At 37.0% G+C, this 23,570-nt stretch overlaps 1 protein-coding gene across 1 annotated transcript in view; it reads left to right on the forward strand.

The window, feature by feature from the left end:
- EFCAB8 (EF-hand calcium binding domain 8) overlaps window positions 1–23,570 on the forward strand; it is a 122,846-nt gene that overhangs the window by 42,030 nt on the left and 57,246 nt on the right. The window contains exons 7-12 of the mRNA XM_044659787.1: window positions 2,749–2,854; window positions 4,042–4,126; window positions 6,640–6,791; window positions 18,401–18,474; window positions 18,916–19,043; window positions 23,093–23,173. Coding sequence (XP_044515722.1) covers window positions 2,749–2,854; window positions 4,042–4,126; window positions 6,640–6,791; window positions 18,401–18,474; window positions 18,916–19,043; window positions 23,093–23,173 — 626 coding nt within the window. The remainder of the gene's footprint in view (window positions 1–2,748; window positions 2,855–4,041; window positions 4,127–6,639; window positions 6,792–18,400; window positions 18,475–18,915; window positions 19,044–23,092; window positions 23,174–23,570) is intronic.

Genomic DNA, 23,570 nt, shown 5'->3' on the forward strand with positions numbered 1-23,570 from the left:
ATGACTTGTTCAGGGTCACATAGCTAATAAGTGTCTTAGACCAGATTTGAACTCAGTAAGATGAGTCTTTTTGACCCAAGGCCCAGCACTCTATCCACTGTACCACCTAGCTACCCCCATGTTAATCTTCCTCAAATACTAACTTTATTATGAAATTCTCCTGTTCCAGGGTTTGTATTGACTTTCTATTACTCATCAGATTTAAAAAAAAGTAACTGGGTTAACACATACTCATTAAACATTTAAAGCTATACTTTTTCCCCCCAACTTGTTATCTCTTAGTACTAGGTCTCCTTCATTACTTTTAAGTGGGCCTCCACATGGTGCCTCATTTAGATCTTGCCCATTCTCACCTTGGTTCCTTTGATTATGCTATTCTTCCACCCTTGGAATGGCCTGTTGCTATCCCTTTGTGTATTGAAATCATACCCTCAGTGCTAACTTGAAGACTCATCTTGCATGAAGTCTTTTTTTAAACATTAAAAAAATTTGAAGTTAAACAATATCAAATAAAACATTTCCATATACAAATGAGAGCAGAAAATGAAGATTATATATGACTGCAAATCTCTATTAGATAACAGCTTGCTTTTCCTTTTAAGTATATAGTGAATATAATATCTTACTTTCAAAGCTGCCTTGTTCATCTTTGTTTCCTTCAGAACTTTGTTTACTTCTGTGTATTAGTCTGTATTGATAGAATACCCTCATGCTTGTAAAATCACAGAGCTCTTTGAATTCTGCCGTGTCTCTGTGTGTGTGTGTGTGTGTGTGTGTGTGTGTGTGTGTGATGATAATTTTACTTGCTTAAATTGTAAATTCCTAAATATCCTAAATATCCCCAGACTTGTGAACTGGCAATGGACACTGACAAACTTGTGATAAACTACAAGACTGTCAAATATTTTTATTTCTTAAAGCCTATACATTTAGAAAACAAAATTCTTATTTTCCTTTCCTCTGTGATCTACTCCTTTCCATTCCTGACTCATTCATTTACTAGATTCCATTCTCTGTCCCAAAGTGAGAACTCCACGGAGTCAGAGAAGGTAGCTTTTTTATAAGGGTCAACAGTTAGGTAAAGGACTAATTTGAGTTTGATAAAAGTTCAATTCCAGTGGCAAAATTTAGCTTCAGAGGAATTTTTCTTTAAAAGTTAAAAAATGGGTTCCTAGAGTATTCTCCTTGGACTTTATCCTAGAGGGTTTAGTTTCTTGAAATACCAAAAGAACCTTTTTACACATTTGCCTTGTGGCCACGATACCAAGGTAGACATTATAATGAAGCTCTTGTATATTGGTTGGTGACAGGAGTGTGATTAAAATTAAATTGGTATTTCTGAGTGACCAAAGGAGACAAAATGTTGTGGTAGAAAGAACCCTGGGTTTGTAGTCAGAGGAGATCTGGGTTTTATTAATTTTTATTTTTTGAAACAGTCTTACTTTTCCTTATTATCCCTTTGGGGTACAAACCTAGTAGTGGGTATTGCTGGATCAAAGGGCAAGCAAGCATTCTTTTAAAGCCCTTTGCACATAATTCCAAATTGTCTTCCAGAATGGCTAGATTAATTTACAACTCCACCAGCAATGCATTAGTGTTCTGATTTTGCCACAATCCCTCCAACATTTATTATTTTCCTTTACTGTCCTATTGGCCAGTCTGCTAGGTTTTAGGTGGTACCTCAGTCTTGTTTTGATTTGCATTTCTCTAATTATGAGAACTTTAGAACACTTTTTCATGTGCTTATTGATAGTTTTGATTTCTTCATCTGAAAACTGCCTATTCATGTCCCTTGACCATTTGGCAATTGAGGAATGGCTAAAACAAATTCTTTCATTGGCTGTGTGCAAAAAAATATTTGTGGCTTATTCTGTACACTAAAATATGTTATTTTTCTATTATGGGGTGGATAGTATATTTCATCACTGATCCTTTTAAATCCTGGATGGTCATTATATTGCTCATAGTTCTTAGAACTTTCAAAATTTGGCTTTATATCGTGGTTAGTATTATATAAATTGTTTTTCTGGCTTTCTTAATTTTATTTTCTATCAGTTTTATAAAAGTCTTTAAAACTGTTAATTTCTATGATATCATTGTTATATTTATAAATTGTTCTTCTGGTTCTGCTCATTTCACTTATCAATTCATATGAATCTTTCCTTTTTTCTTTGAAATTGTCTATTTTTTCATTTTTTGTAACATTGTAGTATCCCATCACATTTGTGCATCACAGCCTATTTAGCCATTCCTCAGTCCTGGGTTATTATGTCAGTTCAATCATTTGCTATCTGTGTGACTTAGGGAAAGTCACTTTAGTTCTTTGGGCTCCGGTTTCCTCATCTATAAGGAAGATGGCTCAGCCCCTAAGGTCTCTTCCAGCTCTACACCTATGATCCTATGACTAAAGTTGAATCTAGTCCCTGCTATTACCTCTTCCCTCTTCTGGACCTTAGTTTCCTTATATTACCTCTTCCCTCTTCTGGACCTTAGTTTCCTTATTTGTATAAAGAGGAGGTTGGATTATGATTAAAAAAAAAACCCAACCCTTACTATGTAGTGGTTCTAAGACAGAAGGATGGTAAGGGCTAGGTAATAGGGGTTAAGTGACATGCCCATGGTCACATAGCTAAGAAGTATCTGAGGCCAGATTTTGAACCAAGACTTCCATCTCTAAACTGGCCTCCAATTATGATTATTATTAATGGACATATTGCCCAATGCTCATCAACCTCTCTGCCTCCTTAGCTGGACCAGACAAATCGCCGTCACACCCAGCAGATGTGGGTCAACGACATGGTATGTCTGGGCAACATTAACCTGATGGCAATTGCATCTACTGACCAGGATTTAGGTAAGCATAGGCAATTTGGACCATTGAAACAGACTTAACTATTTCTTCAGAGGCTCTACAAGACCTCTTTTTTGTTTGGGAAGATGATCTATCTATTATTAGATAGTTTTTGAGGCTCAGCCAGGGGAAATGGCTTTGTACTTGGTGATTAGTAATATAAATATAATCCCTCTAAAATGAATAGAAAGAGGTTTCCATTAATCTTTATGAACAATTCAGTAGGAGTCTGGGTAAAGAGTTATAGTAGAAAAAAGCACATTACTTATTAGAAAAATCTAGATTCTAGTTAAGGATCCATTGCTAACCATATAGCCCTAGAGGGAAAAATTGCAGGATATATATGTAGGAGAACTTCAGTTTAATAGCGCCAATGGAAAATGAAACAGTTGCCCCATTTGGTAGGAAGTTCCCTGTCACTAGAAGTGTTTAAATAGAAACCCTTTGTTGGTGATGCTATCCTTGAGGTTAATTAGGAGAGCAGGGGTTGAAATATGGGCAATGCAAATGTATGGAAAGAACTTTGGAATTGTCAGAATACCTGGATCCAAACCCTGATTCAGAAGCTTATTAGCTTTATGATATTTGAAGGTCACTTAAAAAGTCTCTGAATCTGAGTCTTCTTTGTAAAACGACCATGATAATACTTTTTTTACCATTTACTTTAAAGAGTTGATATATGAGGTAAATGCTTTGCATAAATCTGCAAAGCATTATTATAATAGACCCGGTATATGGGAAATTTCCTACATTTGTAGTTGGAGGACTTGGGATGAATCTCTGCACCCTAGTTACCCCAGCTTTAAAATGACGTGCTTCTTAGCTGCGTGACCCTGGGCAAATTATCCTTACCATTCTTCTGCCCTGGAACCAATACCCACTATTAATTCTAAGATAGAAAGTAAGGGTTAAGAAAAAGTGATGTGGTATAACTAGGGGATTTCTAAGGTCCTTTCCAACATGAAATCTCTGTTTAGACTGTGTTTTTGAATGCAAGATGCCTCTGAGGCCTCTTTCAACTCTTAAGATTCTATAATCCTAGGTGAAGAAAATACCAGAGGGCCTTGGAATGGATGTTGAAGGCCAGTTGTCAGTTTTGTGCCTTGATTTCCATGTTTAGAGATTGAGAGTGATGGGCAACAATTGGGTTTGGTTTTGCTCACCACAGTTTCTCTTTGATTCTTCTCCAGAATTCTTTGACATTGCTGGAAACAAATGCCAAAGGTCTTTTATCTTTATTGACCTGGACAGTTGTGCCTTAGTCATGGATTACTGGTGAGTCTGGCCAAAGGCCCATCCTAGATATTGCACTAACTTGTTCCTTGGCAGGTAGGTGGTGCATTGGATAGAGTACTAGGCCTGGAGTCAAGAAGACTTATCTTTCTGAGTTCAGATTTGGTCTTAGACACTATCTGTGTGACCCTGGACAAGTCACTTAACCCTGTTGACCTCAGTTTCTTCATCTATAAAATGATTTGGAAAACCACTTTTGTATCTTTGCCAAGAAAACCCAGATGGGGTTCTGAAGAGTTGGAAATGACTAAAAACAACTGAACAATCACAAAAATAGTTCTTGGCCTTGTATATGTCCTCCATTGGCCTAGTGAAATGGTCTTATTCCTTGATACTTTGGTTAAGGCATTAGTATCTATGGCCACACAGTCTAGGATTCTACTGATTCCTTGGATTCCTCCTGTTCCTGCAGTCATGGGTCATACTTAGACACATAGTGAGGGAAGATCTTAGAGTCAATGGGGCTGAGGACTTGTTCTAGATTAAATCCTTTATGGCTATAGTCTTTACTTTTCTTCTTAGGCCCCCTATACCCCACTTACTACTTAGCCATAGAGAGGAGAGGATAGGAAGAATTAATTTGTAAGAGAATAGTCATTATAAAATAGATATAACAAGGGACAGATGGAAAAGTGCAAAAATATTATTTGCTTATTTCTTTACTTTATAATCTCTGGTAGGTTGGCCCAGTGGTTTATGGTCAACCATGTAAAAAGAGGTTTTTGTTGGATGAATATTAAATGGTTTGGTTGCCAAGGAATTGAATAAATATCAATTCCTAATGAGAAAACCTTAAGTCAAAATGACTTTTATGATAGGTAGTTTATTTACAAATGAGAAGAGAGAGAAAGTAAGAAAATTAGGGAGAGGATAAGGTAAGATAATTAGCCTAACACACTAAATAATTTTCTCTGGCTGCCAGCTCAACCCAGGCCGGACTAACTAGTCCTCAGTAGGAGAAGGGCTCAGCCTTGAGCCAAGGCCTGAGGGCTAGGGATGAATGAAGTAAAAGCTTCAGTTATTAAGCCTCTCTTGAAAGGAGAGTTCTTTCAGAGAAATCCAGGGGAAAGCCAGTTTTTTGCACTCACCACATGTAATTCTAAGAGAGAGATTTAAGAGCAGTTTTATCATGTCCAAAGTCCTAGCCAGACAGCCAGAGCTCCTTCAGGTCCAAGACATGAACAAGAAGAGAGTTACAGGAAGTTGTCACTCCCTTTTAAAGGAGCTTCTTTTTCATCACTTCTGTGCCTTCCTCTTAGTTTATGTGTCCAATCACAACAGACGCTTTGCTTAGGACAGCCCAGGGGGCAGTCAGTCAATTCTGATTCGTCACCCACTCTTGCACACGTGGGTTATAACCATGATAATCAAGACTTTGGACCTCTAGTATAATGGAAAAGAGTACCAGCTCTTGAGTTAGAGGAACTGGTTTCTAAGCCTATCTCGTATCAGAATATTACTAAAGATAAATTTTTTTTCCTAGAGCAGAGGAGCCCTTCTTTGGTATCTTCCTTCTATGCTTGTCTGTTCAACAGCATTATGACTTAGGGAATCCCTGCTGAAAGGATAAAATCTGCATATGTGAATCCCAAGAATAGGAAGTAGAATCTGGTACCAAATAGATAGATACATCAAAGGATTATAGTAGATTTTAGAGTTGGAAGGGATCTTAGAAGTTATTGAATCAAATTTGTGCCACTTAAATCCTCTGACACTAAAGCCAGTTTTCTTTCCCAAGTGAGGGATGGAAGAAGAATAACTTGCTTCATGATTTTGAGCAAGTTGTTCACTCCCCATCTATGGTCTTATTTCCTCATCCCCACAATGAGAAGATGGTACCAATCAGGTGGTATTTAAGTTCCTTTCCAGAGACATTCATAGATTTAGAGCTAGGAGGGGCATTAGAAGTCCCACATTTTACAGATGATAAAGCTCAGTCCCAAAAAAGGGAACTGATGTGCTGCAAATTTCACAAAGTGTTGGAGACAGCCAGGATTTTAATTCAGATTTTCTGACTCCAAATCCAGTGCACTTGCCACTGTACATCCTATGCTTCTATGATATTACATGCCAAAGTTGTTATTCAATTGAAAGTAAACTCATTAGTTACCTGCTCTGGCCCCACCCATCCCCACCCTAGTTTTTGTTAAAAATTATTCTTCAATCATAGCCTACATTAAAAAAACAACAACCCCTTTATCTTCTGCCTTATAATCAGTACTTGTATTGGTTCCAAGGCAGAAGAGAACAGTAAGAGCTAGGCAATGGACTTAAATGGCTTGCCTAGGATCACACAGCTAGGAAGTGTCTGAGGTCAGATTTGAATATAGGACTTCCTGTCTCTAGGCCTGGCTCTCAATCCACTGAGCCACTTAGTTGTCCCCAGTCAACATATTTTAAGACCTGATTTGAAGTTTTTCTGGTCTCAGGCTGCTAGGGAGGGCAAAAGTAGTGTCTCTAGAATTGATTTCCTCTTCTGTTTCCTCTTTCCCCAGGACAGACCAACACAAAGGTGTGTTTTGTGTTGGTGATACAAAGGGCAACGTTCTCATCTTTGTCTCAGATGATATTATGGATTCTGGATTGTTTCATCCATCTATCTTCCAGCACAGAACAAAGATTGAATGTATTGGGAGAACAGAATCAGGTTAGGCCTAGGTGGCATAATTTAAGGAGAATCAGGAAGCCCCTGGACCTTATCTCTAGTGAGATCTAACAATTCATGATTTGATTTTTCTGTGTTAAATATCACTCTTTCTAATGCTCTATTTTTATTTAAAAATTTTTATAAAGATCTTTTGTTTTTATATCACCTTCATCAAAATAGATCCTTTGCCTCTCCCTAACAGAGAATCATCCTTTATAAGAGTAAAAAAGAGAAAAAAAAACATCTATTCAGCAAAATATAAATCATTGAGTAGCTCCACATTCACCACTAACTGAACTAAACAACATATCAATCAAGTGTTCCTTACTTGGATTTGTGGTTGGAACAACTGCCTTTCCATGCCTCTTCTTTGGGGCTGAGTTTGGCCATTGTAGTTACACAGTGCTCAACTTTTAACTTTTTCTTGTTCTTTCCATCGATATAGTTGCAGTCATTATATATACTGTTTCCCTAGTTCTGTTTACTCTACTTTGTATCTGTTTACATAAATTTCCTGAATTCTTCTTAATCATCATTTCTTATAAGGCAGAAATATTCCACCACATTCACGTACCACAATTAGGCTTTGTCCAATAAATGGGCATCAACTTTGTTTCCAGTTCTTTGCTACTCTAGAGAGTTCTGTGCCCACTTTAAATGCCTTTAGTTTGGAGAAGGCATCCCATCATTAATGGCTTATAGCAAATTTTGTGGATCGAGCCTAGACTAGGAATCAGGAGACCTTATTTTTGTCTTTAGCACTAATTAGATGTGTGACTGGGCAAGTCCTCTCCCCATTATTTTTTTTTCCATTTTTTGTGAGGATAATTAAGGAGGATAATTTGTGAGGAATAAGTGAGGATAATTAGACTAATTGATTTAGAGTTGGAAAGGGATCTTGTAATATATAGAAAGGACTATAGAGATGAGTTTTTACTATCATTTTAAATACCCCTCTCCTCATACCTGGATTTGCTCAGCAGTGTCCCTGGAGTGCTTCACAGAAGGATAATAAATGGATGATTATTTTTCTGCTTTTCTTTTGGCTTGGAATCTGTTTTTCTCTCTCGTTTTTCACTACTCTACCCTGCCCTTATCCACATCCTTTTCAGACTTCCTTTAGGAGGGCTAACTTGCTACTGTTTAGACTGTACCAAGAAGGAAAAGTCACAAATTGTCTCCAAACTTTTAAAGTTTTCTTAGATATTATGGAGTGCTGAAATTTTGGAGTTGGAAGGGAAATTAAAACATAGGACACAGACTTTCATAAACCTAGGCAGCTAGGCAAGGAAGTAGATAGAGCACTGATTTCCTATCTGGCCTCAGATACTTACTACATATGTGATTCTGGGCAATTACCTTAACTTCTGTTTGTCTCAGCTAAACTTATCTGTAAAGTAGGGATAAAAACAACTTACCTCCCAGGCTGTTGTGAAGATTAAATGAGATAAAGGTGCTTTGAAAAATTAAAGGGATATGTAAATGTTAGCTAATATTATTATTATTATTATTGGAGCCAAAAGGGCCCGTAGAGAAAATGAAATTCTAATCCTAATCATTTTATAGAAGAAGAAACAGGGACTAGTGGAGGGAAAGTGACTTCTTTGTATCTGGAGATCATGGGATTCTACCAGGAAAACTTGGTCTTTTTCCTACAACAGCACAAAGTAAAAATAAAGTTATTATTTTTTAATGTTACTAGTATGATGGAACACTGAATTACCAGATGGGCAAGAGAGGAGGGTTCTATTCTTAATTCTGTGACTGTGTGACCTTGGACAAACCACCCAATATGCATCTCTATTTCTTTTAAAAAATTAAAATATTAATAATGAATTAATGAAATACTACTAGTAATAACATTGAAATATTATATTGTCAAAATCAAGTGAGAAAATGGATGTAAAGACATTTTTTCTGAGATAATAACTATTGAATTGAAATAGAAATATAAACATCAATTTACATATTGGAAAAGGTAAAAAGAAAGTGTTCTATCTAATATTGCAGAAAAGGCAAGCTCTCCTCAGTTTACTGCAAATATTGCAGTATAATTCTAATAATTAGGTATTCATGTACTAAATGTGATTAGTAACTCTAGGGTACCAAAGCAGAAGCCAGAAAGTTATACTTAATTTTAAGCTTTTTATTTATATGAATGACCAAGTATCGCCCTCCTAGCAGCATCTGGAGCATTAGTTGGTGTTCTCTAAGTAGTTGGTGGACTCAACCCCCTTTTAAAAATTTTTTATTTAATTTATTAATTTTTAACATTTCTCCATGGTTTTAGGATTCATGTTCTATCCTTCCCCTCCTCCCACGCCCTCCCATAGCCCACACACAATTCCACTGGGTTTTACATATGTCATTGATCAAGACCAATTTTCATATTATTGATATTTGCATTAGGGTGTTCACTTGACAACCCCTTTTTAAAAAATGTATGTTCCATAAAAACACTAGTTCTGCCCCAGTCCCATTTAAGACGTTTCTGTTAAGGAAAAGAAAATCTTGTTTCCATCTAAAAATCTGTAAAAGCTAGCAAATCTCTCAGGCAGCAATATGGAGCAGAACTTAAAGCAGGCACTTTAGTAAATTAATTTCTGATGAGAAGTGTTGGAAAATTCACTCTTGCTCCTTGCTAGGTTTCTTATCATTCGGCAGCAGTGCGAGGACTCCAGTGGGAGCCAACACTCAGCCTGCTGGCTTATTTTCCATAAACTCTTTCCAGCAAATTCATGGTGTTCATCTGAGTCTGAATGTTATGCATGTCTTTGCTAGAAACACCCTTGAAGTATTTGAGTTTGGGTCTTCCTCCTTTCTTTGTACCCATGGCAAATGGGACCATCCATTTCATGCACTCCTTTACAATCTGGCTAATCAAAGCCTGAAACTTTTTCCATTATCTCAGTGGAAGAAAAATGATATAATGCAGATAGATGTAGCCAGCACTCCATAAATAAAATCCAAACTGCCAATATCTGTAATGCAGACATCTAAAAGTTCAACAACATGCCCAGAGATTTGCTGAGGGGAATGTGGCATGAGCATTTCTTCAAGCAGGTCATTCAGTTAAACAACCTTTATGATGATTAATTCCATGGAAAGAATCTCTTCCTTTGTACAAGCTTCATCTGTCACATAAGCAAACTGATACAGCTTTGGTGGTAGATTTCTTAAAGTTTGGCAGCTATATAAATAATGAGGTAATCTCAAAAAGCTGCAAAAGTGTTTTTTAAAATATTTTGCTGTTGCTATATTTTGATCAAAGAAGTTTTGTGCCAAGTTCTAAGTCTCCTTGTGAAATTTATAGACTTTAGATATCTCCATCATCCAATTCAGAATGAATTGCATTCTTGGTTCTAGAGAAGGGTGTCTCTCTATAAAGTTCTTATCCTTCAGGCACCTGTTCTTTGCTTAACAGGATTTTTCAAACCTCATCTCTATTTGCCCAGCTCAATAATGGTAATGGTGTTAGCTCTATGTTGTGAGAAGTTTTGAGTTGGCATATTAGTATTAGGTAATAATGGCTCATCCCCTACTTTGTCAAGTGTGAGTATTACTGACCAGTGATTTCTAAGAAAAGCTAGAATCTTGACCATAGTTCCTCTGTTTTTCTTTTGGCCAGTACTTCATTTAGATCCAACAAAAACACAGCTACATTTAACTTTCTTTTCCTGCAGTGGGAGGATTCTTTTGAGCTGTTGCCACTTTGCTCCCTTCCAGGCTCCTCCTCACTCTTTTTGTTCCCTTCTTCTTTCTCATTCTCTCAATCTTCCTTCCCAATGTTTATTGAGACTTGTGTTTTCCTTCCCATCAAAGAGGTCACCAACACTTGGATCCTGTTTTCCATCAAGGTTTGGGTCTTCCTTGCCATTGGATCTTGAATCTTCCCTGCCATAAGGGCTCTATATTTTCCTTGCCTTTGGGTCTTGTCTCATCCCTCCCGTTAAAAATCTCAATGAGGCTTGGGTCTTGCTCCCCCATGGAAGCTTGTGTATTCTTCCTCATAGATGAGATTTGGATCTTCTTTCTCTCAAATAAGGTTATCATTATTGGTCTGTGAGATTTTCTCCTTACACATAAGATCATTTGAATTTGGATCTTTCTCCTCACAGATAAGCTCATCTGCATTGAGATTTGCTCATCACACATAAGTTCATGGGGCTGGGATCTTCCTCCTCACAGATTAGCTCATCAGCATTTGGGTCTTCTTCCTTATAGACTAGTTCTTCTAGGTTTGTACCTTTGTCTTCATAGACAAGTTCATCAATACTTGCATCTTCCTCCCTACCAAAGTGTTCATCCAGACTTAGCTCATGTGTCCTGTTCCAAAGCATACTGGAGCTCATCTCTTCCTTCCCATTCACAAGTTAATTAGGGTTTGAATTTTTCTTCTCATCAACATGTTCTTCCTTTATATCTTGGATAAATTCCGCCTTCCCTTGGCATTCCTGGACATGGTGGCAGAACAGGGACCAGCCCACAGATGGCAACTGGTGATCAAGATTGGCTGAGGGAAGCAGAGTGAAGAGGAGGAGAGGAGAGGCAAGGTCCAGAGGCAAAAAAAGGAGTAGGCCAGAGGAAAGAAAACTTGGAGCAGGTTATGCTCAGAGCTCCTGGGCTCAGAGCTCTGGTGGGATGTGCAGGGTACTCCTACCACCTTCCTTTATACCCTGGCTGCTCCCATCCCCTTATAGTAAGATAATTAAAAAAATTTCATAGGTACACAGTGGCACTTTCCCCGTCCCTTTCATTTCCCTATCCCTCTACTCTCATACCTACTCTGTCCTATCCAACCTGCCCTGTCCTCATTTCCTGGGCTGAGCCAGGGACAGATCTCTTTGCCCAGGCATTGAACTCTCAGGGTAGGGGGACTGAACCAGCAGTTCCAGATTGATAGGCATTCTGAGAAATAAGTGTAGGATAAATTTAAGGTATTTGAAACTATTGTTTGTCATGGAAATATACTAAAGAACAGGAGGAGAAAATACATAAATCTGATAGGGATGATCTAGTGGTATTTCTTTTTGGCTAAAGTTTTGTTGATAATTTTTTTACAAGTCAGTCATTTTAAAATATATCTTTTTTTTCTCCCCACCATATCAAACCCTCCTTTGTAATAAAGAAAAACTGTTAAGCAAAACTGCCTTAAAAAGTGACTATATCTGAAGGGAGTATGCAATATTTCATCCCTGCAGGCCCTTACCTTTTTACCATTAGAAGGCAAATTAAATTCATTTATCAGTTCTATAGGTCCAAAATTATTTCAATTCATGTGAATTTGTCAATTCTGTATTGTTTTCATTTATATTATTATAGGCATCACATTTTTTTACTTCACTCTCCCTTTGTTCATGTAAATTTTCCTTTGTTTCTCTAAATTCCTCATTTCTCATTTTTTTTTGGAGCAATGGTATTCTATTATATCCTTGGGTCAAAGAGTTAGGAATATTTAGTGTTTTATCTTGCATAATTCCAAGTTGTTTTTCAGAACAATTGGACCATGATAAGTAATAATGAAGGAATTATTTTATCTTGCTATCTTCTGGTGCAAAATCTCTATAAAAAGCAGAGCAGCTAATAACTTTTTGGCTTGCCTTTATGATAGCATAAAAAGATGGCAGCAAATACAAAAGTTAGATATAATCTTGAAAGAATAGCATTGTGAACATCTGTGCTCAGAACAAACTGTGGCTCATGATGACAGCTAAGGGACAACAAACTCAACATTTTTAGCTATATTAGGAGATAAGGGGATGGAAGAGTCAGAGAACCATTAAACACCTACTATGTGCCAGAAACTGTACTAAGTGCTGGAGATAAAAAGAAAGGTGAAAGACAATTCCTGCCCTCAAGGAGCTCACAGTTTAAGAGAGGAACAACCTGTAACAAGAAATTGGAAAGGGGGTAATGGTGTTGGAATGTTCCTTGGCTAAGGGACAAGATGAAGTCCAGTAACTAGAATGGGAAATGAGGTATGAGTTTCTGTGTTAATTTCATCTTGAGGAATGATATGTTTTGGGAAATGATAAAGTCCAGGAAAGTAGCAGATGGGAAATAATGAGAATTCCCTGAATGCCCTTCTTAATTAAGGAAGGACCTCTCTGATGTCCACTCAACCTTCTCCAAAAGGAGGGAGGATCCCACAGGCAGAGGTTGCTGGGGAGGTAAGGGGCAAGATGAAGTCCAGTAACTTGAATGGGAAATGAGGCATGAGTTTGAGTTGATTTCATCTTATCTTACGGATTGATGTTTCTAAAGATGATGAAGTTCAGTAAAAGAGTTGAATGGGATATGATGATTAAAGAATTAGGGGGAATTAAAGAAGGGATAAAACTAGTTTTTTTTTTTAAACCCTTGTACTTCGGTGTATTGTCTCATAGGTGGAAGATTGGTAAGGGTGGGCAATGGGGGTCAAGTGACTTGCCCAGGGTCACACAGCTGGGAAGTGGCTGAGGCCAGATTTGAACCTAGGACCTCCTGTCTCTAGGCCTGACTCTCACTCCACTGAGCTACCCAGCTGCCCCAAAACTAGTTTTAAAGGCAGATGAGACTCTGAATATAGTACATTATGAAGAGAAAGTAGAACTCAAAGTTTTGGGTTTTTTTTTTTTTTACATAAAAGAATAGTCTTTGGACTGGAAGGACATAATAAAAATGTTTAAAAGGGAGTTGAAACTCAAGGAAAGTAAGGAGATATTAGTTAGGAGAGCATCTATTTGGCCTCGGTGGGTTCATATCACACAGACTGAGTAAACTTTATATATCCCAGTGTTCTTAAATAACTGGTAGGCATAATTGCTGACCTACAGTCATTGATCAGCTGAAAAATCAAGAAGAATGAAAGGATGAGAGAAGGGATGAGAGCCTTTGTCCTCTTTATTTTTCTTTCCTCAAAAGCAGAAAAGCACAGTTTATCAACTAAGAGCTGATGAGCTTGAATCCAGTCTATTGCAATATTGCCAGAAAATTATTAAATAACCTTTGCAAACATTTAGTTTTTAAAAATTATTTGCAAATTTAAAGATATGTCATATGTACTCTTCTCATAATTGAATCCTCTACTATACAAGTTCCCCCAAACAGTTAAGCTAAACAGCATAAAAGACATAGTGTATGCAATTCTATTTATACTTTAGCATTTTACCATTTTAAAAAGTGAGATGTATGCTTTATAAGTTAGTGCTAATTAAATTTTTTAAAATATATTTTGCTTAGACATCTCATTTACTTCCAAATTCATGTCTACTCTTTTGCCCAGAAAGCTGTTCTTTGTCATAAAGACTAAAAAATAAAGAGAAAAAAATGTTCAGTAAAACCGATCAGTACATCATTGCTCTCTGATACTCCCTATACCCCTGGTCTCCTTACTCTTCAGAAAAGGGGAGAGAGGCATTTTCTCATATCTACTTCAGGGCCAATCTTCTGTATTTTCTGTATTTCCAGTCTTATTTGCTGTTGCTGTTTTTCCACCTACATTGTGTTCACTGTGTGAATTATCTTCTCGACTACTTTGCATCAGGTCACATAAAATTTCTATGCTTATCTGTATTCTTTATATTCATCACTTCTTACAGAACCATAATTTTTCATATTTTTGTACCACAATTTATATATTTCCCAATCCAAGGGTATATATTTTATTTGTGTTTCCTTTGCTGCTACAAAAAAATGCCACTTTAATATTTTGTTATAGAGGACCTTAAACGCTTTGTGATATTTGCTTTGGAATGGAATTTCTAGGTAAAAGATTACATACATTTTCAACACATTTAAAAAAAAAGATTCTGAATTGTTTCTGGAATGGTTGAACCAATTCACAGTTCTAGTAATAGCGAATTGTTCTTGTCCTTCCAAAGTCCTTCTAGGGGGTGGAGTCAAGATGGCATCTTGGTGGCAACAGAAGCCAAAACCGCTCTGACTAACCTTCTGTAACAGTTATTAAAAAGCATTTAAAAAAGACAGGAATCCAAAGCTCTTCTAATATTGTCTTCCACTTTTGGGGTCATCTTTACCAATTTGTGAGGCATGAAGTGAAACCGAGGAATTATTTTGGTACTCATTTCTCTTATTAATAGTGATTTGGAAAAATCTAATATGATTATTAATAGTTTACATAATTCTTCCTTTGCCAACCATTTGTTCATATTTTTTGGCTATATGTCCATTAGATAATTGCTATTTGTGCTAGTTTACTATGTTTCTTAGATATTGTTTTCAAGTATTTGAAGGAACCTTCATGTGGATTCTCCAAAGGGCAGAACCAGGAGCATTAGAGGGGAATTCTGGAGAGGCAGATACTATTTTGATTTAATGAAAATTCCTAGCAATTATAGAGCAGTTAAAAAATGAAATGGATTACCTCAGAAAGTAATGGAGAACTCATTGGAAGTCTTCAAGTGGTGATTGAATAATCGTGTGTTGAGGTTGTTGTAGAGGAATTCTTATATGGATATGGATCAGGCTAAGTTTCAGTGCCTTTCTAACACTGGATTTCATTCATTCATTACATATTTATTAAGTATGCTTATCAGACCTTGGGGAGGTCCAAAGTTGACAGGATGGTTATGTCATTAGATGTAAGCCTTAATCTTTACAAAATTCCTAGTCAAGATCTGTGCCCTTAAAGGATCTATGATCTATTAAAGGGCTGAAGACCCAAACACATATAAATTAAAAAAACCCCACGATATTACATTTTTGGCCACCAGAGAAGACCAAACAAATTGCTTTGGAGGAGGGATGTATGTGGTTAAAAATTTCTCTCTCTTTCAGCAAATGACTTATCTTGTACTTTACTGAGAGTATTGAAGCCATTTGTCATGAACTCCCTCATCAAAACCTATTTCCTCATCAAAATCTAAATCTTCCTGCATTTCCTCCACTTTCAGAGGATAGATTGTTTTTAAAAAATTTTCTTAAACCCTAATATCTTTTTTATATGTATCCTTCTATATTAATTTTATTACAGGGCTAGGCAATGGGGGTTAAGTGACTTGCCCAGGGTCACACAGCTATGAAATGTCTGAGGCCAAATTTGAACCTAGGACCTCCTGTCTCTAGGCCTGGCTTTCAATCCACTGAGCCATCCAGCTTCCCCCCAGAGAATAGATTGTTTCTTTCAGCCTCTCCACTTTTGATCTCCTTGATTTTCCTTGTCTCTGTTGGCAGTTTGCCCCACTGACTGCTTCCTTTCTCTTTCATCTTCAGTTTTCCCTATCTACTGGTTCCTTCCTCATTGCCTACAAATACAAGGTCAGGTCTCCCTTATAAACAAAACAAAACAAAACAAAACAAAAGCCCATCTTTCCTTACTATTATAAATTTCTAAATCTAGGTCTTCCTTTGAATTTAGGGGTTCTTAAACCAGGATCTGTGAACTTAAAAAAATTTTTTTTGGTTAACTATTATGATAGATTTGGGTTTCTTTGTGTATGTATTTTATTTAATAAATTTAAAAACATTATTCAGAAAGGAGGTACATAGACCTCACCATTCTTCCAAGAGGGTTCATGGTACAAAAAAAGGTTAAGAACCCTTGCTTTAGACTTGCTTACAATTTCAGAACACCTTAGTTTCTCAATCTTTTGCTACCTTCTTTCTAACTCAAACACTCTACTGATACTCAGAGTCCCTCAAAGATCCTGAGACCTCTTGATTACTAACTTTTGTGGCTTTTTCTTAATTCTTATTCTTTTTGACTTTATTGTAATATTTAATGCTATTGACCATACTGTAACTACCCTTGTCTGTATGTGTGTATGTTTGTGCCAAGTGTTGTAAAATGTATTTGGGCAAACAACATGAAAATGCCCCAAAATTGACTTAAAAAACCCCCGAAAACCAAACCTTTATTTTCTGCCCTAGAATTGATACTAAATATTGGTTCTAAGGCAGAAAAGCAGTAAGAACTAGGTAATTGGGGTTAAGTGACTTGCCTAGGGTCACAACAGTTAGGAAGTATCAATTCTTCCCCACTCCAGACCTGGCTCTCTATCCACTGAGCCACCTGGCCGATCCTAAAATCAGCTTTTAAAAATAAATTTGGTTAGGGGAAGAAGAGAAGACAGAGATTCTAGTACATATCAAAGTCATTCCTTGGTAGGAAAGAGAAGGAATGTGGTTGTTACTACCTGATGAAAGAAGTAAGGAGTATTTATTTCTTATAGGTGGTTTCAAAGGAGATAATTTTGAGAGCCTTGAAAATTGTGGGTTTTTTTCCACCTAGTAAAAACTCTGGTTGCCCCAACCTGGTTAAGGTTTCCCTGTTAATTAGCCCCTTCTTCTGAATATTCTTCCCTTGTTTCTGTGACATTTCTTTTCTGTTTGTTTTTCTTCCATGTAATTATTCCTTCTCTGTCATTTTCATTGGTTCACCTATTATTCCTGTTCATTTAAGTGTGGGTGTTCCCTTAAGGCTCTGTCCTAGACCTTCTTATTTCTATGTACTTTTCTTTTAATTATTTTGTCCTCTTCTTGAAGTAGTATTACCTCTATTCAGATAACTCATCTCTCTGCATATACAGTTCTAATCTCTTTCCTGAGCTAGGACCATACTAGAAGGATATCAAACTCATTGTGTTAAAAAAACACTGAATCTCCTTCACTCTATCTGTGCTTATTTTGACTTAGTTTCTGTGGCTGGCCTCCCCATCCTTCTAGTGATGAGTCTTGGAGTTAACTTTGAATTTTCCTTCTCTCAACTGTCATATCCTTAACCAGGTGCTAAGTCCTCTCAGTGCTACCTCTACAAACATCTCTCCTATATTTCCCTTTCTGCTCATATTGCTACCCTGTCACTTCAGATTTCCATTACTTCTTACTTAGGTGGAAGAGCATCAAAGGCAGTCTCTTTTTTGCCTCCAGTCTTTTTACTTTCCAATGTTTCCTTCACATAGTTCCTCAAATTATTTTACTAGATAGCTTATAGTTCTTCCCACATTCCTACTGTAACCAAAAACCTTCACTAGAGCTCTACTGCTTCCAGGATAAAATATAACCTCTAAACTTGGCATTTAAGTCCTTTAATAATTTGACTTTCAGTCTAACTTTCCACTCTTGACTCATATCACTCTTCATTTCAAACTGGGAAACTAGTTGATTTGTGAACACATGCTGCCTCCACCCTGCAGGAGGGCATTTGTGCAAGTCACTCCCCAATGCCTGGAATATCCTCCCCTCCATACCTTTACTTTTCACAGCTCCTCTTTGGTCACCTTCTTTTATCTTATCTGAAGGAATTCTCTCCCACTTCTCTAATTCCCCTAAAGTATTTTGTCCCTATTACTCCCCCCCCCCCAATTTATATTTATATTCACAGCACTTAAATATAATAAGCACTTAAATTCTCATTGACTTAGTGACTGGCCTTCATGGTTTATTTATTTATTTATTTTTGTATGTATATCATAGTTCTTCTCTTCTAGAATATAAGTTCTTTGAGGGTGGGAGTCTGAAATGTCTAATCTTTGTGTCTCAGTGCCCCACACAGTGTCTTGCACGTGGTAGGAGCTTAAAAAATATTTCCCAAATTAGCAGAAAGAGGAAGATTTGGTGATGTATAGAGAGAAGGTAAAAATAAACTTGGACTTTGTTTTTTGATTTAGGTCCTTGCATGAAAATCTCAATGCAGAATCTTCTAACTAAAAAATCTAGAACACATAGAAGTTACCGATTGAAGGTAAGTTTTCCTTCTCATTGGTTGGATTTATATATATAGTAGAGAGGAGTAAGAGTAAGAGTTAACCTCTCCAGGCTTTAGTTTCACTCTCCATAGAGGGGGGAAAATAATTCCTGTTCTGTCTTGTGAAGCTAAAGTGAGAAAGTACTTTTTAAGGTTCAAGAATACTTTAAAATAATAATTAGCAAATACCTTTGGATAAAAAGTATCAGACTGACCAACTGGCAGGGATACTATAGTGAGTATTCTGCTTTCTGTGAGTGACTGCACTTAGATGATCTCTAAGGGACTCTGCTAACTCATTTAAGATTCTGTGAGTGCAAGGGATAGATAGAATATAATATGGCTCTCGGGACCCAGCATGTACTCTTTCATTGGCCATGGGTCAGCATGATTTTATTCTGGTTTGGCTTTTCCTCCACCATCTGTTTTTTTCTCTAGGCAATTCACTCCAACTGGTGCCAGCAGATTAAGTTCCTTCCCCAGATGAACCTGGTGGCCTCCTGCTCAGCCATTGATAATACAGCCATGGTCCTAACAATTGTGCCAACTATAAATGATCAACCAAGGTAAGTTCATACTTTCTTTCCCTTAATAGTTCAACAAACATCTACTAATAAGCACTTATTATTTTTATATTTTATTTTATTTTTTAAAATAATTTTTATTTTTTAGAAAAGTTATCATGGTTACATGATTCATGTTCTTACTTTCCCCTTTATTTTTACATTTTAAAAATAATTTGGTACATTTAAATACCCTACTTCCCCTCCCTTTATTAGAGAAGGGGCATCATTTGACAAAAAGATGTGTGTGTGTGTGTGTGTGTGTGTGTGTGTGTGTGTGTGCATATATATATATATATNTTCCCCAGATGAACCTGGTGGCCTCCTGCTCAGCCATTGATAATACAGCCATGGTCCTAACAATTGTGCCAACTATAAATGATCAACCAAGGTAAGTTCATACTTTCTTTCCCTTAATAGTTCAACAAACATCTACTAATAAGCACTTATTATTTTTATATTTTATTTTATTTTTTAAAATAATTTTTATTTTTTAGAAAAGTTATCATGGTTACATGATTCATGTTCTTACTTTCCCCTTTATTTTTACATTTTAAAAATAATTTGGTACATTTAAATACCCTACTTCCCCTCCCTTTATTAGAGAAGGGGCATCATTTGACAAAAAGATGTGTGTGTGTGTGTGTGTGTGTGTGTGTGTGCATATATATATATATATGTATATATATATATATATATATAAAACTATGTCTTACTTATTTCTATTTATCAGTTTTTTTCTCTGGATAGGACATTGTTCTGGTCTCCAGGATAAGAAGGTGAAAAATGACACGGTCCTTTTCCTTAAGGATTTTACAATCCTATTAGAAGAGTGAAGTGGCATAGAATAGGAAATATAATATAATTAAGTTTCACATAAAGTAGGAAATGAGAGGTATAAAGCAAAGACCTGGATAAAGTCTCTAGGAAAACTTGAGAGACTATTTTCACCCACTTGAGCTGGGCCTTGAAAGGAAGGATTCCCATGGAGGAAATAAGGAGGGAAGTTTGGGAATGGCCTCCATGAATACACAGAGACAGGGGGAGGAAAAAAATGAGGTCAGTGAGCAGTTGGGAGCCAAGTTTTGCTGGAACTCTAGGTGAATGAAGTGCTATGACAGAAAACTTGAAAGACAGATTATGGAGGGACTTAAATTACAACAGGCTAAGGAAGTCACATTTGTCACATTTGTCTCTATTTCTCTTTAGGGCAGGGGTTTTTATGCCATGGACCATTTATCAGAAGAATTTTTTTTAAACCTCCATCTTCCGTCTTAGAATTAATACTACGTATTGGTGTCAAGGCAGAATAATAGCTGTAAGGGCTAGGTAATGGGAGTATTACCAGGACCACACAGCTAGGGGAAGTATCAGGGTACATTTGAACCCAGGGACTCCCATCTCTAGAACTGGCTTTCAATCCACTGAACCACCTAGCTGCCTCCTAGAATGTTTTTTAAATAAACATAAAATAAAATATATAGGATTACAGGAGGATACAGTTATAGTAAAAGAAAATAATCAAAATATGAAAAAAGCAGTTAGTGAACCCCAGGTTATAAAGCCTTCCCCTAGACTTTTGACTCAGTGACAACCTTGAAAGTTTATGGTCTTCCTTTCTTCCTTGGTATCTTTTGAATCTTGGCGGGAGGGGGTTGATATTGGAGACAATGAAAAATTGTCTCATGTTTGTAATTCATTTGAACTTTACAATGCCCTTGTGAGGTAATTATTATCCCCATTTTGTATTCACATGAGGACACTGAGATTCAGAAGGACCAATCAACTTTCCCAAGTTCACATAGCAGGTTTGGAGCTGAATTAGGAGAGGAACCCAGATCCACTGTTCTTTCTACTACTCTAGGCTATTCCTGAAAAAAGAGGAAAAGAATCCTTGTATTATTTTATTTTGGGATTGTTATAAAAATTAGTTATTAAACCATAAAACACTATCCAAAGTGAACTATTGCCATTTAAAATTATTTTTGGTTTCTTGATTGATTTCTATCCATTTGACAATCATTATGATTCAGTGGGATCTGATATCTCCGCAAGACATATAGAAACATAGACACATGTGACCTTAAAGTTGAAATGGATTAAAAGGAAAAATTGATGACTTAAAAAAATCAGTGCCAGTTAAGTATGGATACATTATAGAACCTGATCCAGTAGGTGGTACTATTGAGCTTTAATTGGCCTGCAAAGCAAGATTATAAAAAAGTGTTTGAATTGCATGGTCACATGCAATGGCCTCAGAAATTTTGGGTCTTCCCTCTTCTAAAGGACAGAGTGAGACAGGGTTGGACAAGTTAAGTTAGGTCAATGTTATATTCAATAAAATTAGCAATTATAATAATCCCAGATCCTCTGATGTGGAGGCTGGCTCTCTATCTACTTTTCAGTGCTGTTTCTCTAGTATTATTTCCATTGAACAGAAAGTCACTTCAGAAAGATGAAGTGATAATAGAACAAAGCTTTAAATATGGGTCTTCTAATTCCAAAGCCGGATGCTTTTTCTGTGATAGTATGAAGCTTTTCTGTACATGCCTAGTAGGTTTGATCTCTTCTGTTAAGGTGAAATGCCATGGTTTTCACCCTTAACGAACTTATAATTTTGTAGGAGATAATAAGACACAAGCACAGCCATAATATGAATTAGGATATCATAAGAGGAGATAAGAGAGCTACAGAGTGGGTTCAGATGAGGGAGAGAGCTCTTTTGGTGGGAATCATCTCAGGAACATAGATCCAGAGCTGTAAGGGACTCTAGATATCATCTAGTTCAATCCCTTTATTTTATAAATGAAGAAACTAAGACTTGGAGAGGTTAAGTGACTGGTCAAGGCAGACTCCATTCAATAATAAATTAATCATAATTTATTGATTTAATAACATTTATTCAATAAATATCTGATATGTACCCACTGTATGCAAAGTTGGTGGTTGCAAAGATAGCTCTGATGACATGGACCCTGCACTCAAGAAGCTTATAGTCTAATGAGGGGAAAGACAAGTATAGAGTATATGTGTGTGTGTGTGTGTATACATATATATATATATATATACACACATGGAGAATGAGACATATATAAAGGCAGAGGCCCTGGTAGAGTGTTATGAGAAATTTGAGCAGGAATAGATGTGCCCTCTCCTGCCTCACTGGGGTTAGGGTTGGGTAGAGCACAGGCCAAGGAAGGCTACACAGATTAAGTGGCATCATCTGAATTGGGTCTTGGTGAAAGATTGGGGCTTCAACAGAACAAGACTTGGGTTAGTGGTAGTTCATGGGCGGATGCTTATACATTCCAATGATAGTGGAAGTGATGAGCCTGATGACATCACTGAGGGAAAGAATGTAGAGAGAGGAAAGCGGAGATTCTAACAGAGACACTGAGCTGGGGGCAACACACCAGCTAGGACAGTTGCAGTATCTCAGAAAACAAGGGAGAAAGATTTCATGGAAAACTGTTTGTTAACAGTGGGAGAGGCTACCCAAGCCAAGGGTAAGGACTGAGCAAAGGCCACTAAATCCTTGGCAGTGAGAGGTGAACTTGGGGAATGTAGTTTATGATAAGCACAAGTTACTGAAATGGCAGAAGTGTAAGATAAATAACTTGCCCATGGGATATGTCAGCAGAAATGAGAGGAGAAATAGGATAGAAGTTCGGCTAGAAGGTTCGTGTGAACATTTGTGAGGACTTTAGGAAAGAGTTAAGAATATGTTCAACCCGGCCTCAGCCACTTCCCAGCTGTGTGACCCTGGGCAAGTCACTTGACCCCCATTGCCCACCCTTACCAATCTTCCACCTATGAGACAATACACCGAAGTACAAGGGTTTAAAAAAAAAAAAAAGAATATGTTCAAGTTTGTAAATAGAACCAATAGAGGTAAGAAAGAATAATGATGTTGATGAGAGGATATAATTTAAAAATTTTTCTTAAAATCTTCCCCAGTAATAATAATAATAATGATGATGATGGTGATGATGATGATAATATTGACCTCAAGAATTTTTGCTTATAGCTATGGTCTTTCTTTTATACTTCAGAACCTCCACAATGACACTGAGGAAGGGAATTCTTTGTTTTGATTACTGTCCAGACAGGAATTTTCTTGGTGAGTTTTCTTGGTACTTCTTTTCTGTTATCTACCCACCTCCCTCACTAGATGCGAACATAGCTGCTGGCTAGCACTGGCGCCTCCAAAGAGAGGGAAATACTCAATGCAAGGGAATCATCAGACTTGATGTCTGATGGTTTCCTTTCAAGCAGGGCTTGAGGACAACAAGCTAAAATGACTTCTATCCTTCTTCCAATTCTTAGGTCAATCCTAATTCCTTCTTTCTTGGAGGCTTGCATCACTGGGCAGAAGTGCAAGTCCCCAGCATGTGCCCCCAAAATACAAGTAAGGAATTCAATTAAACCTTTTAAAAGGTTTTAATACTGTGTTCAATACTGGGGAAAAGAGAGAATTTAGCTAAAGCAGATTTCCGGCCTTCATGGAATTTACAGTAGTAGGAGGACAAA

Source organism: Gracilinanus agilis, chromosome 2 (genome assembly GCF_016433145.1).
Source record: "Gracilinanus agilis isolate LMUSP501 chromosome 2, AgileGrace, whole genome shotgun sequence".
Lineage (NCBI taxonomy): Eukaryota > Metazoa > Chordata > Mammalia > Didelphimorphia > Didelphidae > Gracilinanus > Gracilinanus agilis.